At 51.2% G+C, this 15,423-nt stretch overlaps 1 protein-coding gene across 10 annotated transcripts in view; it reads left to right on the forward strand.

The window, feature by feature from the left end:
• The window catches only part of SULF2 (sulfatase 2), a 146,856-nt gene that overhangs the window by 24,652 nt on the left and 106,781 nt on the right, over nt 1–15,423 (forward strand). For 5 of the 10 annotated variants that reach the window (XM_049699709.1, XM_004272955.3, XM_049699710.1 and 2 more), the window contains exon 2: nt 14,294–14,569. In XM_049699709.1, coding sequence (XP_049555666.1) covers nt 14,395–14,569 — 175 coding nt within the window. In that variant the 5' untranslated portion in view covers nt 14,294–14,394. Of the gene's footprint in view, nt 1–242; nt 349–14,293; nt 14,570–15,423 lie in introns of those variants that run through there. The other 5 variants (XM_033433899.2, XM_033433901.2, XM_033433902.2 and 2 more) reach the window with 3 other exon arrangements.

Consider the following 15,423-nt stretch of genomic DNA (forward strand, 5'->3'; position numbering starts at 1 on the left):
CGGTCTTCAAACCGACCCAGCTCATGCCCACCACAGGGCCTTTGCACTTGCTTTTTCCCCTTGCTTAGAAAGCATTGGGCCCACAACTGGCTTCTCACCCACCTTCTGGTGTCGGCGCAGACATCACCTCCTAGAGGTCTCCCCTGATTTACTCTATCCTGTCATCCTGACAGCTCCCTTCAAAGCACTTAAGATCATCTGAAATTCATCTTCATTTGTTAAATCTGTGTCTCCCCCACCAGAATCTCAGCTCCTTCAGGACAGAGGCCTGGCCTGCCTGGTGATCACAGCTGTTTCCCAGCATTCCACACAGCACCTAGCACAAAGTAGGTGCTCAGGAAAGATCAGGTACCTTCGAAGGGTTGCAAATGGGCCCCCAGCCAAGCTCCAGAGGAGCTTTGCTTGGCCTGCTCAGTGTTTAAAATGTATTGACTGTTTTTACTCTGAAAATGGCATCCCCCCGGGTGTGGTCTGGTCCCCACCCCTCCCTGTGACCCTAAATCCAGGCCATGTCACTCACTTCTCTTGCCTGGGCCCTGCAGGCATTTGAGTTTGTGTCCCCACTTTAGACAAAGGCCACTGCACACAGGTGTCTCTCCACAGGTGACCAAACAGCATCTAGAATTCCTGTGAGCCCAGGCGGTGGGCCAGTCCACTGGCCTCCGGCCCAGCCAGTCCCACTGACTGGATTGAGGCATGGTCCCCAGTGGGCAGGGCCCAGTGGTCCTCATCTTAGGAGTCCGTGCCCAGACCATTAATGGCATTGAACGTCATCGTGCTCTCTTTTGAGCCTTCTGAGTCATCAAGGAGGGAATTCCATTAACCCCTCTGTTGTGGTCTTCAAAGAGGCCTGCTCCCCTTGCAAGAAAATGTTCAGTGCCCTTGGCAAGCAGGAATTTAACCGTAATGTCACTACATTTGTTTCTTTGTGCTGCTATCCATTTATGGCAGGGGTTCTCACCTGGGGGCAATTTTGTACCCACCCCCCCGCAGGGGACATTAGGCAATATTTGGAGACTTCGGTTTTTTTTGGCTGTGTCAGGTCTTAGTTGCGGCATGCACGATCTTCATTGTGACATGCGGGATCTTTCGTTGTAGCACACAGGCTCTTCCTTGTGGCACACAGGCTTCTCTCTAGTTGTGGTGTGTGGGCTCTGTAGTTTGCGGCACGTGGGCTTCTCTCTACTTGAGGCGCGAGGGCTCAGTAGTTGTGACGCGCAGGCTTAGTTGTCCCGCAGCATGTGGGATCTTAGTTCCCCGACCAGGGTTGGACCCGTGTCCCCTGAATTGGAAGGTGGATTCTTTACCACTGGACCATCAGGGAAGTCCCTGGAGACATTTTTATTGTCATCGTTGTGGGTGGTTGCTACTTGCATCCAACGGGTAGAGGCCAAGGGTGCTGCTAAACGCCGTACAGTGCACACAACTGCAGAGAATGACGCAGCCCCACATGTCCGCAGTGCCCAAGTTGAAAGACCCTGGTTTAGGGCAAGGGGTGCTTATTCCCCATGGAGGGAGAAAACTGCCTTTGTAACTAAATTTACTGAAATAAGAAAGGGAGCGGACAGAAAGCTGTATCTGGCACAAACAAGAGTGCAGGTGACAAGCAGAATTTCCGAGACCCTGACATGTGGGATGCTGGGGTCAAGGTCAGTCATGTCGCCCTTTTGGGGAGCAGAGCAGACTGTTGGCTTCACACCAGAAGCCCCGACCCTGGAAGCTGCCCATCTCGCCAGAAAATTCCTGGGAGCTGCCTGTCAAACTGCAGCGGTTGCTTCTGGGAGAAGCTTCATGTCTTAGGCTGAGTTCTAGAAGGTTGGAGCTGTTTGCAGCTCTGCTGCCCAGCCAGGCTATGTTAACGTTCCTCCCAAACCCAGCCTGGCACCCCCCAGTCGAAGTCTCCCCCCAGGACAAGCCAGCGGCCACCCAACGAGACCGGGGATGGCAGCCTCCTGGACCGGGCAGCTTCCCGGTAGACGGTGGCCCTGAGCTCCTGGGGCCAAAGGGCCAACCCTGAGGAGGGTCATTGCTCACGTCAGCAGGAGGAAAGGTCTGGGGGAAGTGAGGGCCAGTTCCCCGAAATCAGGTCACCCAGTTCTGTTTGGGTTTCTGCATTTATGAGGTGGCTTCCTTTCTGCTTAAAAAGACGAGACTTTTTAAAAAGTGAAAATAAATCAATGCTTTCAATGCCGATGTAACTGGGGCACCTCCATTCTCTGCAGCGAGGAGGAGAGGGTATCACTGTGCTTTCACATCCAGGGCGAGCTTGCTTTCTGCCTCCTCTGCCTCTTCTGCTTCCTTCAGAACCGCCTCAGCACGGGCCCCATTGATTTAACCCCTTTGGGTCATTCGAGAAAGAGGAGTGGGCATGGGGGAGGCTTCTGGTCACCCCAGGGCTTCCTGAGGCTCAGGGATCTTTGAAATGGGCCTGGGCACAAACTCCAAAGCTTGGCAGTTACAGACACGCAGAATCTGACTCAGATCAAGTTTCACTTCCTAGAAGGGGTGACGTGTGCAGGGGAGAAGCTCTCACCCACTGCCGAGCCCAGGCCTCCGTGACTTGGCAGGGCTCCCTGTGGGGCCACAAGATAACACCCCGCATGCTCATCTCCAGTGCGATCTTCTCACCCCTCCGTCTGGAGGTGGGGCATCCCTGGTGTCCCGTCCATGAATCTGGCCAGGCACGTGTATCACTGGTAACCAATAGAATGGCGGGATTAGTGCTGGGGACAGCAGAAAAGATGAGGTTCCGTCAGAAAAGGTGAAGTGGCTCCCCTTGACTGCTGGGATGCTCAATTTTGGACCCCTGAGCCGCTGCGTAAGAAATCAGCCGCCAGCCTGAGGCCTCCATGCTGTGAGGAAGCCCAGGCCGCATGGCAAGGGCCCCCCGAAGGCCCCAGCTGACTGCCAGCAGCCGCCACCAGACTGGGGATTCAAGTCCCCAGCTCCTGCGTCTTTTCAGCTGTGGCCTCAGACATGATAAAGCAGAGACCAGCCATTCCTGTTGTGTCCCGTCGGAATTCCTGAACCCAAGTCCCTGAGCATAAATATATATATATATATATATATTTCCGCTGCTAAGTTTGGGGGTAAATTGTTACAGAGAAGTAGTCATTGGAACACTTGGCGTGTGCCTGTCTTCCCTCTGTTCAATAAGTTATTCATTTATTCAACAATATCTGGAATCTCCCTTCTCACCCCTTCACTGCCCCCACCCTGGTCCAGGCACTGTCTATGGCAGTCATCTCACTGGCCTCCGTGTGTCCACCTCACTGCCTATAGTCTGTTCTCCACACACAGCCAGACGGATCCTGTTAAAATCTACAACCAATCACGGCACTCCTGGGCTAGAACATTCCAGATCCCACTCCACTCAACTCCACTCCAGCCACACTTGCCCACTTTATGTCCCTCGAACACCCCAGCCACATTCCTGCCTCAGGACATTTGCACTTGTCCCTCTGCCCGGAATAGTGTTCCCCTGAATATCCACAAGGCACATTGCTTCACCTCCCTGAGGGCTCTGCCCAAGTGTCATCTCTCAGAGAGGCCTTTGCCACCCTCCTATTTAAAGATGCGAACTCCCCCCACCAGCACTTCCAGCCTCTCGCTCATCACCTTAGGACTCATCACTTCATGCGCCCGTCATTTATCTTGGTGTCTGATCCATGACAGTATTGGTTTCTGAATCTTCAGCACGTAGAATAGGGCCTGGTGCATAGTAACTGCTCAGTAAATATTTGCTGACTGACTCAAAGAATTAGCACCCAGGCTCTGCCAGGGACTGGGGCTATGGAGTGAGGAAGAGACAGCTCCTACCTGTGCAGAGCTTCCAGCAGGGAAAATGACCCCCTACAAGATACAAACTTGAACAGAAGAGTACATCAAGGAATCAGAAGTTGTGATGAGTGCTCTGAAGAGAACAAACCTTGGATGAGGCCAGGAATGACAGAGGGAGGCCTGCCGCAGTGAGGGAGGTGAGGGAAGGCTCCCTCCCCACCTGTCAGACTCCACCCATCCCAGAGTTCCAGGCCATGCCCAGGGAGCAGCCTGTTTTTCTTGGCAGGTGAGGAAACTGAGGCCGAATCAGGACAGAAGTCAGGACTCCCACGCCCACATTTCTTCCCCCTTTCTGCACCACCTTTCTCTTATCAGCTGGCAAATAAGGATGAGGAAGGTTTGCCTGTGATAAGGCAGAGTTGGGCCCAGGCCAAGGGTTAGCAGCCCTGTCATCAGATCTCTCTATAGACGGAGGCAGATGGTGTCTGGGAAGCCACCTGGGTCAACACTTTGCCCCCAGCTTGCTCTGCCAGTTGGGCTCATTCGGTCACAAGTGACAGAGAAAGCAACTCCGAGTGACCTAAGAGAAAAAGAGAATTTGATTCATATCCTTAAAGAGTCAAGGTATGAGAAAGGGACCTGAGAGAAAATATCTCAAAGCAGTTGAAGGAAGGGCTTCCCTGGTGGCGCAGTGGTTGAGAGACCGCCTGCCGATGCAGGGGACACGGGTTCGTGCCCCGGTCCGGGAAGATCCCACATGCCGCGGAGCGGCTGGGCCCGTGAGCCATGGCCGCTGAGCCTGCGCGTCCGGAGCCTGTGCTCCGCAACGGGAGAGGCCACAACAGTGAGAGGTCTGCGTACCGCAAAAAAAAAAAAAAAAAAAGCAGTTGAAGGACATGGAAGAATTTACAGGGGCCTGAAACAAAGAACTCAGAAGTAAATCTTCCTCCTTCAGGCTTAGCTGGATACAGGTCTCGGATGTTGGCAAAACCCAAGTACGTTCCGTCTCGAAGCTCTGTTCGCTTCTGTGTGTTGGCTTCATTCCAACTCCGTACGAGGCAAAATGACGTCAGTCTTCCCTCATCCTCATGGTGGACTGACATGGACCGAGTTAGCCAGCTGGAAAGAGGAGGCGCCTCTTTCTAGTTGGACCCAAGTGCCTGGATTACTCTGATTGGCCAGTCACTGAGGCAGGGGGATTGGAAGGCTCTGATTGGCTTAGGTCTGCATGCCGTGGCCCAGTCTTGGAGCTCTGAAGCCAGGGCCTAATTTGAACTTTATGGACCAATAACTGGGAGAAGAGGATCCCTAAAGGAAAACTGAGTGCTGTTACAGAAAGGAGGGTGGCCCAAACTCAACAAATAACACTAACCAACATTTATCAGGCACTTACTGTATACAGCTCTGTTCTAAGGACTTCACAGACATTAAGCCACTTCATCCTCGCAACTCTGTAAGTGCTATTATTGGCCCCACTTTGCAGATAAAGACACTGAGGCCAAAAGAGGTTACATTACTTGCCCACAAGCTAGTAAGTGGTGGAGCCGAGACTCGAACCCAGGCATTCTGTTTCTAGTTCCCATCTCCACCCCTCCTCCAGCCTGTTCCCTGCTGTGTTTCCCCCCAGCACTTAGCAGTCTGTGTGCCTTTCTCCACTCTGTCAGCTCCGTGAGAACAGGGATTTGTCTGCTTTTGTTTTCCCCCACTGATCATGATACGGTACCTGGTACACAGCATCTGCTCATATATTTGAGTGTGTGAATTATATGGTCGTGCAATTGACATGCAAAGCATTGTGGTACTCAGCTTCCCAAGACTTCAAATGTATCGTTTCTAAACTTTCTTTGAGCTCTAACTATAATCCATGACCCCATTCTAAGTTCACTCGTGGTTTACTATTACTTCCAATCCTGTTTTCTGACCCTTCTCACCTTTAGCAGGAGTCTTTCAACTCCAGCTTCTTATATGTTGACTCTTTAGAATGTCAGCTCCGTGAGGGCAGGTACTTTTTTTTTTCACTGTTTTATCTACAGTGCCAAGAACTATGCCTGGCACATAGCAAGCCTTCAAGAATTTCTTGTCACGTGAATAGGCAGGCAGGTAGCTAGATTCTTAGGTTCTTCTCTTTATGCCCTAATTTCCTTTCCAGATCCTGAGCCCTTGTCTTGAAACCTGACCTCTCTCTCCAACCTCTAAGGACCCCTCTCTTGTCCCCTGTCCTGCTGGCTTGGTCCTCTGCCTCCAGCTGAAATTCCAAGAACAGGCACAGAGGGCCACCTGATGCCCTTGGACTTAGGTAACGGAGACGGGGAGAGTCTGTGGACTGTAGGTTCCGGGAGCTCCTGTCCTTTCTTTGACAGCCCTGGAGAGGAGGAGAGAGGCTGGCAAAACCTGTTGGCCAGGAAGAAGAGGAGATACCAGGGGAGTATAAGTTTTAACAGATGTGCATGTGTCATCCTCTGTCTAGACAGCTTCTAGGCTTGTGAGGTTGGGGACCACACATTTCCACTCCTCCATTCTGCTTGCTACTTGCTAAAGCTATTTCCCCTGCCTAAGGCACTCTGTCCTCCACGCCTTCTTTGGAGCCCACCCAAATCCTGTGGATGTTTCAGAATTTTGTTCCTCTTAGGCTTCTCAAACTTTTCTCTGTAAGGACTCCTCCCCGCAGCCCTCCCTGAATGCCCGCAGGCCAGCAGTTCCCCCCTTTTGCTTCCTGTTCGCACCACACACTTAACCTCAGCCTCTTGTATCATTTCTCGGTTTCCAAGTAGGCATGGGAGTCAGGAGAGGACTCGTGGGATCAGAATATCTGGGTGCAAATCTCGGGCGCGCTATCCGCTTGCTTTATCAGTATAGATGCCTGCAGGAAACAGATGACGCCTCTAACAAAGGTATGAGCAGAGTGTAAGAAAATGAATAGTACGGATCTCTCGGGCTGGGAACAGTGGGGAGCATTTGCTGGAACCTGGCAAGGGCCGCCCACAGGAGCTGTGGCCTTCAGTAGAGCAATAAAGGGATATGGTCGGTTCCTAGCAACTGGGCAGAGAAGGCCCCTGGAAAGTACCCAGGCCTCTCTGTCTTCCCATACTGCCTTCCCTGGGCAGCGTCTCCCTGAGCCACATCCAGCCAGGAGCCAGAGAGCACAGAGCCCATTGATGTGGTCCATCCAAGCGACGATATTCAGCACCCAAGCAGCGCAACCTTGGGGAAGTTCTCGAGCCTCCCCATGCCTCAGCTTCCTCGCCCGCAAATGGAGCCTCCTAACTCATAATGTTGTTGTAGGGTGACCTGAGTTGACACAGGAAAAGTGCTTAGAATTTAGAAAAGTGCCCAGGGTCCGTGATAAGCACATCATACAAATTTTAGTTATTTCTTCATTATTCTTGTAGGGTATTAACTGTTGGTCTGGGCATTTCCTGTTGCAAATGACAAGCCCAATTCAGATTAGCTTCAGCAACAAAGGGCACTTGTTTGAGCCTGTAACTGGCTACAAGGTGGAACTTGCTTCAGTCCAGCGTCGGGAGCATCCTCTCTCGGCGGCCAGTTGGTAGCTGGGCTGGGCTTACCCCTTCCCAGTACCCACCCAACTGTTTCTTACTTCTCTCTCATTGGCCAGGCTTGGGTCACATGTCTGTCTCTGGGCCAATCACTGGAGCTAGAGAGATGAGGTGTGCCGATTGGCTACACTTGGGTCACATGTTCTGTCCTGCACTCGCACTGCCCGTAAGCCAGAAGAAAAGGAGTTGTCAATGCCCCCAAGCAGGGCTGGAGTACGGGTACTGTTACCAGGAGGGAGAAAATCCTTTGCCAAGTCAGTAGTATTGTCAATGTCTGCTATGTCCGAAGCACTGTTTTAGGTGTTGGGATACAGATGTGAACAAAGCTGACAAAAATCCGTACCCTCAGATTATGAACTGACTTTCTAGTGGGGGAGACCGACAAAGAAACAAGGAAAATAACTAGCTGTCAGAGGTGGCGGGTGCAACTGGGGAGGAAAGAGATTTCCGTTTTAACGTGCAAAGGCGAAATTTGAGCAAAGACCTGAAGGAGGTGACGAAAGGGCCGTGAAGAGATCTGGATGAAGGCTCCAGGCAGAGGGAACAGCACGTGCAAAGGCCCTGGGGTGGGGACATGGCCTGGCATGTGCAAGGAGCAGCACAGACACCGTGTGGCCAGAGCCAAGTGGGCAAGGGGGAAAGTGGAAGGCGATGAGGTCAGGAAGGGATGGGCAGACTGCGTAGGGTCTTGTAGGTCCTTTGGAGGGTTTGGAGGTTTTTATTTGGCATTAGATGGGAGCCCTTCAGGACTTTTCAGTAGAGGAAGATAGACTCTTGCTTTTGTTTTAACAGGATCCTTCTGCCTGCGTGATAGAAGGTGGTGAAGGTAGAAGCAGGAAAATCAATTAGGAGGCTGTTATAATCCAGGCAGGATTATCCTATAACCTAACCCTATGACACAGTAGGCCCTAAATACATATTTGTAAAGTAAATGAAGGAAGACATAAGTGGTCTGGCTCTCTAGACCACCTAGAAAGGTCCACAGGTCTGGTGCAGGGGCTCCGGCCCCAGCACAGGGCATCTTCACACCCCACAATTTCCTTTCTTCTCACCTCCCAGGGAACTTCTCCCGTCTGATCAATGCCTTGTTCTGACCACTTCTCCCTCTCCCTGGGCTGCCTGATCGCTCCCAAACTCCTCTCAGCTACTCTTGTTGGATTTGGGGCTCCTCAGAGGAAAACAGCCATCGGGATCTCTCTGGACAGGCCTGGGTGAGGTCCCAGGTGTTTCCCCAAAGCTGTGACGCACAGTCAGCCTGAGACCCACTCCTCCCTGCAGGTCAGATAAATCCAGAAGCAGGAGCGATGCTTCTACTGCTCAGGATACTAGGCGTTTCCAGTGATGTCTTCCTGGGCTGGGAGGGCTTTGCCAAGGTCTGTGAGAAAGACACAGGACGAAGAGAGGAGCGGGATGGACCTTTCCTCAAGCTGGTGGGAATAAGTGGTGGTGTCCGCGGGATGGACAGAGCATCGCTCAGCTAGCGCCACACAGATTCACCAGATACTCTCTCGGTTCAGCCACCTTGAATCTTTACTAAGAAGGAGGAGAATGGAGGCAGAATCCCTTGTGTTATTTTTAATTGATTTCTCCAGCATACAGAGAGGGGCTGGCACAAGGCCAGGGAAAGTGGGAGCTGGAGGAATTCATCAAAAATCGACCTACTGATGACTTGAGCTGATGAAATAATTAGCTCCTATTATCCTCCAGTCTCTGGTCATGGAGATTTGACTTCCATGCAGAGGAGCAGCATCCTGGCTGAAGGGTTACAGCTGCCTGGGAGTGGAGGGGAGCATTGCTAAGAAGACCAACATGGGTGCCAGGAAGAGTCCAGTCGACCATATCCCCCAGCTCCACCCACCATCTGGCCCAGCCCCCCTGTACCTCCGCATCACAGGCCAGAGCCAAAAAGGCCCTCCAAGGGCACCTGGCCTCCTACTGTTTCAGAGCCAAATGAGGAAACTGAGGTTGGGAGACTCTTAGGAACTTACCTGGAGATCTGCTTCCAGGAGGTTCTGGTTGAGCCGCTGACTCAAGCCAGAGTGGGTTTGAACCCAGTCTCTGCCCCTTATTTGCCCATGTGATCATGGGAAAGTGCTTTTAATTCTCTGTGGCTCAGCTTCCTCATCCATAAAATGGGTATAATATCGATGGGTGGATATGCGGATTAGACAAGTTGATATATCAATACATAAAATGCTTAGAGCAGGGACTGGAGCGTTGCAGGCCCTCGATAAGCATTTGCTGGTACGATTCCTGGTATAAGAGCGTTGCTGTTTGTAGGGCATCCGTCAGCAATTCGCTGTTTTATCACTCGATGTCTGTCTGAAGGAACACGAACGCGTATTTTTTTTTATTTAACTATAGTTGGTTTACAATATTGTGTTAGTTTCAGGTGTACAGCTTCGGATCCTTTTCCATTATAGGTTATTACAAGATACTGAATATAGTTCCTTGTACTATACAGTAAATCCTTGTTGTTTATCTCCTTTATATATAGTGATGTGTATCTGTTAATTCTATACTCCTAATTTATCCCTCGCCCCTCCGCTTTTCCCTTGGGTAACCGTAAGTTTTCTGTCTGTGAGTCTATTTCTGTTTTGTGCATGAGTTCATTTGTATCAGTTTTTTAGGTTCCACGTGTGCTATCACATGATATTTGCCTTTCTCTTTCTGACTTACTTCACTTAGTATGATAATCTCTAGGTCCATCCATGTTGCTGTAAATGGCAATGTTTCATTCCTTTTTATAGCTGAGTAGTACTCCATTGTATTTATATCCCACATCTTCTTTATCCGTTCACCTGTGATGGACATTTAGGTTGTTTCCATGGCTTGGCTGTTGTAAACAGTGCTGCAGTGAACATTGGGGTGCATGTATCTTTTGGAATTAGAGTTTTCATCTTTTCCAGATATATGCCCAGGAGTGGGATTGCTGGGTCATATGGTAGCTCTGTTTTTGGTTTTTTAAGGAAACTCCATACTGTTCACCAATTTACATTCCCACCAACAGTGTAGGAGGATTCTGTTTTCTCCACACCCTCTCCAGCATTTATTATTTGTTGAATTTTGATGATGGCCATTCTGACCAGTGTGAGGTGATACCTCATTGTAGTTTTGATTTGCATTTCTCTAATAATCAGCGATGTGGAGCAGCTTTTCATGTGCTTCTTGGCCATCTGTATGTCTTCTTTAGAGAAATGTCTATTTAGGTCTTCTGCCTCTTTTTCGACTGGGAAGTTTGTTTTATGAATGGCTGGCTGGAGTGTCAGTCAAGCTCACGGTTTCAGTTGCAAAGCACAAAGCATCCCAGTGTGTTTCCCGAGGTAGGGAGACATGGACTGATAAACAACGTGATTCAAGGATCCCCCCCCCATGATTTGGGATAATTCAGGGACCCATTAGAGTCTAGGGCGCGTCTCCTTTTCAACCCTCTCAAGCCTCCCATTACCTCCAGCAGAAAGTCTCTGGATGGTGCTAATGTGCCTCGTTGCCTTTCAACACCTGCTAATTTCCCTTAAACAGAGACAGTACAAGTCTGAGAGCTGCCAGCCCAGAGCTCAGCTTAGAGCCTTAAATGTGAACTAGAAGCTGTTAGACGGACGGAGTAACACAGTTTCTGCTCTGTTTGACTTATTTGTGTGATTAGTTCTACAGGAAAGGGACGCTGCTTTTCCATTTATTCTTGGATAGAAAGGCCTTTTTCAAAACCATGTGTTTCGTCTTTTTCAAACCATGTGTTTCGCCTTTTTCAAAACTATGTGTTTATGTCTTTATTTTTAAATGAGGCTATTTAAAGGAGCATGTGAACCAAATGATAGCGGAAGGGTTGTGCAGGGCCGGCAGAAATTGGGGCTATGGCCCCTGAATGTGAGAAGCTGGGAAACGAGTTCAGTGGTGAGAGGCCCTCACCAAGCTGTCAGGGAGAACAGAGGTCAAACACTGTCCCTGCTGTTTTCTCTCCAGGTGACCTTAGGACAGTGATTAGGCCTCAGTTCTCAGTTTTGTTTTGTTTTTTTAATTAATTTCTTTGTTTGCTTGTATTTTTGGCTGCGTTGGGTCTTTGTTGCTGCGCCTGGGCTTTCTCTAGTTGCGGTGAGCGGGGGCTACTCTTCATTGCTGTGTGAGGGCTTCTCGTGGTGGTGGCTTCTCTCGTTGTGGAGCACGGGCTCTAGGCGTGCGGGCTCAGTAGTTGTGGCATGCGGGCTCAGTAGTTGTGGCTCGCGGGCTCTAGAGCGCAGGCTCAGTAGTTGTGGCGCACGGGCTTAGTTGCTCCGTGGCATGTGGGATCTTCCCAGGCCAGGGCTCGAACCCGTGTCCCCTGCATTGGCAGGCAGATTCTTAACCACTGCGCCACCAGGGAAGCCCTGTTCTCAGTTTTTAAATGGGGATAATAGTAGTACCTTTGTGAGAGGGTTATTGGGGAGATTGAGGGAGATGCTGCGGAGTGCCTGACACGGGACCCAGCTGCAGTGGTGCTGATAATAATCTAATAATGGTTTTCACTGTGAATGATGTGTTCCAGTCAGTATACACCATGTGCCAGGCTCTGGACTCAGCATTCTGCCTTAACTCATTTAATCCTTCATGTCCATTTTATAGATGGGGAAACCGAGGCATAGAAGGGTTGAGTTACTTGCCTAGGGACACCCAGCAAGTAACTTTAAAGTCCATGAATTAAGTATCATATAACATGGGCACAAAGCAGCCACCCAGCACATGTCACTGCAGCCACCCTTCCTATTGCAAGATGTGGGCTCTAGCAGATAAAGAGATGGGGGTGGAAGTCGATGCCTGTCCGCCGGTCCCGTGAAACTCGCGGTTCCCAGGTCAGCTTCCCGATAATGTGGGCTTCATCTCATCTGTCTGCACAGATGTCCTTTCAGAGGCCCCTGGGGTGGGAAGCCCTGTGTGGAGCTTGCTCTCTGTTCTCAGCCTTCTCTCACTCTGTAGCACACAGAGAACCTCACCAAAATCTCCATTCCTTTATTTATCTGAATATTTATTTGGCACTGTTCTGTGCCAGGCATGGTCCTAGGTGCTGGGGACAGAGCTGTGAGCAGCACAAAGCCAGCCTCTGCCCTCGTGGAGCTGACCCTCCCCAGGGGAGGACTGGGCAATAAATAAGGTAATTGCAGGTGTAGTAGGGACTGTGAGGAAATAAAGCAGGTTATAAAACACAGAGAGTGCCTGGGGCGGGGGCAGCACCTCAGATAGGACAGTCAGGGCAGACCTCTCCAAGGAGGCGACATTTGTGCCAAGACCTGGCAGAGGAGAAGGAGCCCATCAAACAGAATCTGGGGAAACATTCTTTCAGGTTTAAGGAAGAGGAAGTGCAAAGGCCCTGGGGCAGGAACAAGCTTGACTTGTCTAAGTGACAGAAAGAAGCCAGGGCCTGAGAGCAATTGAGGGGACCGGGGAGAGGTGGACAGGGGTCGGATCACACCCGCCCTGTGTGGGCTTGGTGGGGAGTCTGCATTTTGGACCCCAAGCCATGAGAAGCCAGGGGAGGGTCTGAGCAGGTGAATGACAGGACTGGGACTAAGGTGAGCTGGGTGCCTTGCACCCGTCCACCTGGAGTGGGTGCCCCTTCAAACCTGTGCACTGAGCACCTCCCTGGTCTCACCTAGTCCAGACCCTGTGAGTCGTATGTTTGGATTTGAATTTTAGAAAGATCCTGCTGGCTTCCCCTGGGGGCGCATGGAGGGTGGGGGCAGGGGAGGAAGTGGGAGACCCCTTAGAAGGCTGGTGCTCTCCCTGGGAGAGATGATACAGGCATCACATCCCCCTGTGCGGAACCTGGGGTCCGTGATGAGTCCGCTGAGCTGTGGCTTGGGGTGGGGTGGGGTTCCCCATGACAGCAGGGGCAAGTGGAGTCGTTCAAGGTCACGGGAACGGTGACTCAGCCCGACTCCAGCGACCTTGGTTTCCTCCCAACACGTCTGCTTGCTTGCTTTTTCTCTCCTTTTAGACAAAGGAGACCAAAAGTCTATATCTGGGCAGGACTTGAAGGCTTATTTCCTCAGGAAGTAGAAAAATGACTGCAGAGAGCAAAGAGCAGAGTGAGATCTGAGACCCGCCTGAACCAAGATTAGCTGGCCCACCTTCCCCTCCCCTACCTCTGCTTGTGACCCCATCTGACCCCCGGGGTCAAGGGGGTGACCAAGGTTGCAGTGGAATGTGACAGTTCTTCTCCCTCAGCTTTTTAGCTCTCAGTTTTCTCTGTTGTCATTTTGTTTATTTTGCCACGTAAAACCAATACGAATAACTTGCCCAGTTACGGGGTCTGTTGATGGGGGGACCTTTGTGAGCATCCCCGTTGGGTTGAGTTCTTATACAGTCATGTATCCCCATTTTATTTGTGGGGATACTGAGGTTCCTTGCTGGCTTATCGATGGGGAGACCCAGCTGGTGACAGAGCCAGGCCTGAAACACAGAGTTGTCCAGCCCAAAGCATCAGCCTGGCTCGTCCAGACCCCTCCCCAAATCGCACGCTACCTGAGAGCTGGGGCTCCGTCCACTCACCTCTGCATCCTCCGTGGTGCTGGCAGAGAACAGATGACCAGAAATGTCTGCTCCTCCAGACTGGGCTTTTTCCTTTCCTTTCACTGGGGGGCGATTTGTCTTGCATTGGTTGGATGGTTCAGAGACAGGCTGACTACCTGACTCGGGACTTGGGCTGCCACCAACACATCCAGAGGATCGCTGGGTCCAAGAGAGGAATTCTGTCTGCAGAAGTAGTCTCCGAAGGCTTTCCTGCCAGTCTATTCTCTGAGCCAGTTGCAGATACTTTCCTTGTAACTTTAGCCGAGTTGGGTTTTTGTTCTGCTGTAGCTGTCCCTGATCAAAGAAACTCTCACTGTCACTGCCAGAAGGCATCGTAGAAATCATTATGCAAGTCTGAGCAGTTGGGCAGCCTTTACAGAAAGATTGACCTGAATCTTTTCCTCTTACTTTAGATCCGTGAGTAGAGAGGGAGGAGAGAAAAGAAACAAATCCACAAAACACAGCTCCAGACTCCTGCATCCTGCCAGAAACAAGGGATCAGCGGGAACGTAAAATGGCGCCCCCCGGTGTCCTGCTTTGCTTGCTCTCTGCAACTGTCTTCTCTCTCCTGGATGGAAGTGTGGCGTTCCTGTCCCACCACCGCCTGAAAGGCAGGTTTCAGAGGGACCGCAGAAACATCCGTCCCAACATCATCCTCGTGCTGACGGACGACCAGGACGTGGAGCTCGGTAAGACCCTGGCCGCTGGCAGGCGGTATCGACCAAGCTCACCGTGCTGGCTCTCAGGATCCTGATGCAGGATGCTCGGGTAGACCCTGCAGGGTTCATGTCCAGTCGACTGAACCAAGTCCTGGGGTGGTCGCACACGCGTGAATGCACAGCTGGGTCCTCGAGGTTAGGGGTCTCCAACCTTTTTCTAATGCGGGACCATTCCTAGATTCCTCCAAAGTCTTAAGGAGAAGAGATGTTAAGACCAATTCATTATTTCTGTCCAATTTCTATTGAGAACCTGCTACATTCCAGGCAATATTCTAGGGCCTGGAACTTCAGTAGTGAGTCAGGCAGGCACAGTCTCTACTCTCTTGGAATGAGGGAGACAGATAATCAGAATCATTGCTAGTTCACATGGAAGATAATTTCAAGAAGGGAGAGATGCTCTGGGGTAACTGAAGAGGGTGCTGGATGCGGGGGAGGGATGGTCAGAGCTATTTTGGATTAGTTATCAGGGAGGGCCCCTCAGAGGAGGTGATATTTGAGCTGACGCTGAACAGAAAGAAGAAACCAGCCTGGGGCATGTGTGTGTCTGTGTGTGCATCTGTGTGCGTCTGTGTGTGTGTGTGTGTGTGTGTGTGTGTGTGTGTACGTACCCCTGCTCCACCAATCTTAACAGGTTTGGGTGGGCTCAGCCTTCCTTGGTGGCATCTAGGGGAAGGGAAGGTGGGCCCTATCGCTGGTGACCCGACTCAATTCACAGGTTTGGTGGTTCAGGAGGGTGAGGGCAGCCGCCTCTCGTCCTGAGCTGCTTCCCCTCTTAGTGCTGTGGGCTCCAGGGAGAGTGGGTGAGGACAGGGGCCCTTGCCAAG

This window comes from Orcinus orca, chromosome 16 (assembly GCF_937001465.1).
Source record: "Orcinus orca chromosome 16, mOrcOrc1.1, whole genome shotgun sequence".
Taxonomy (NCBI): Eukaryota; Metazoa; Chordata; class Mammalia; order Artiodactyla; family Delphinidae; genus Orcinus; species Orcinus orca.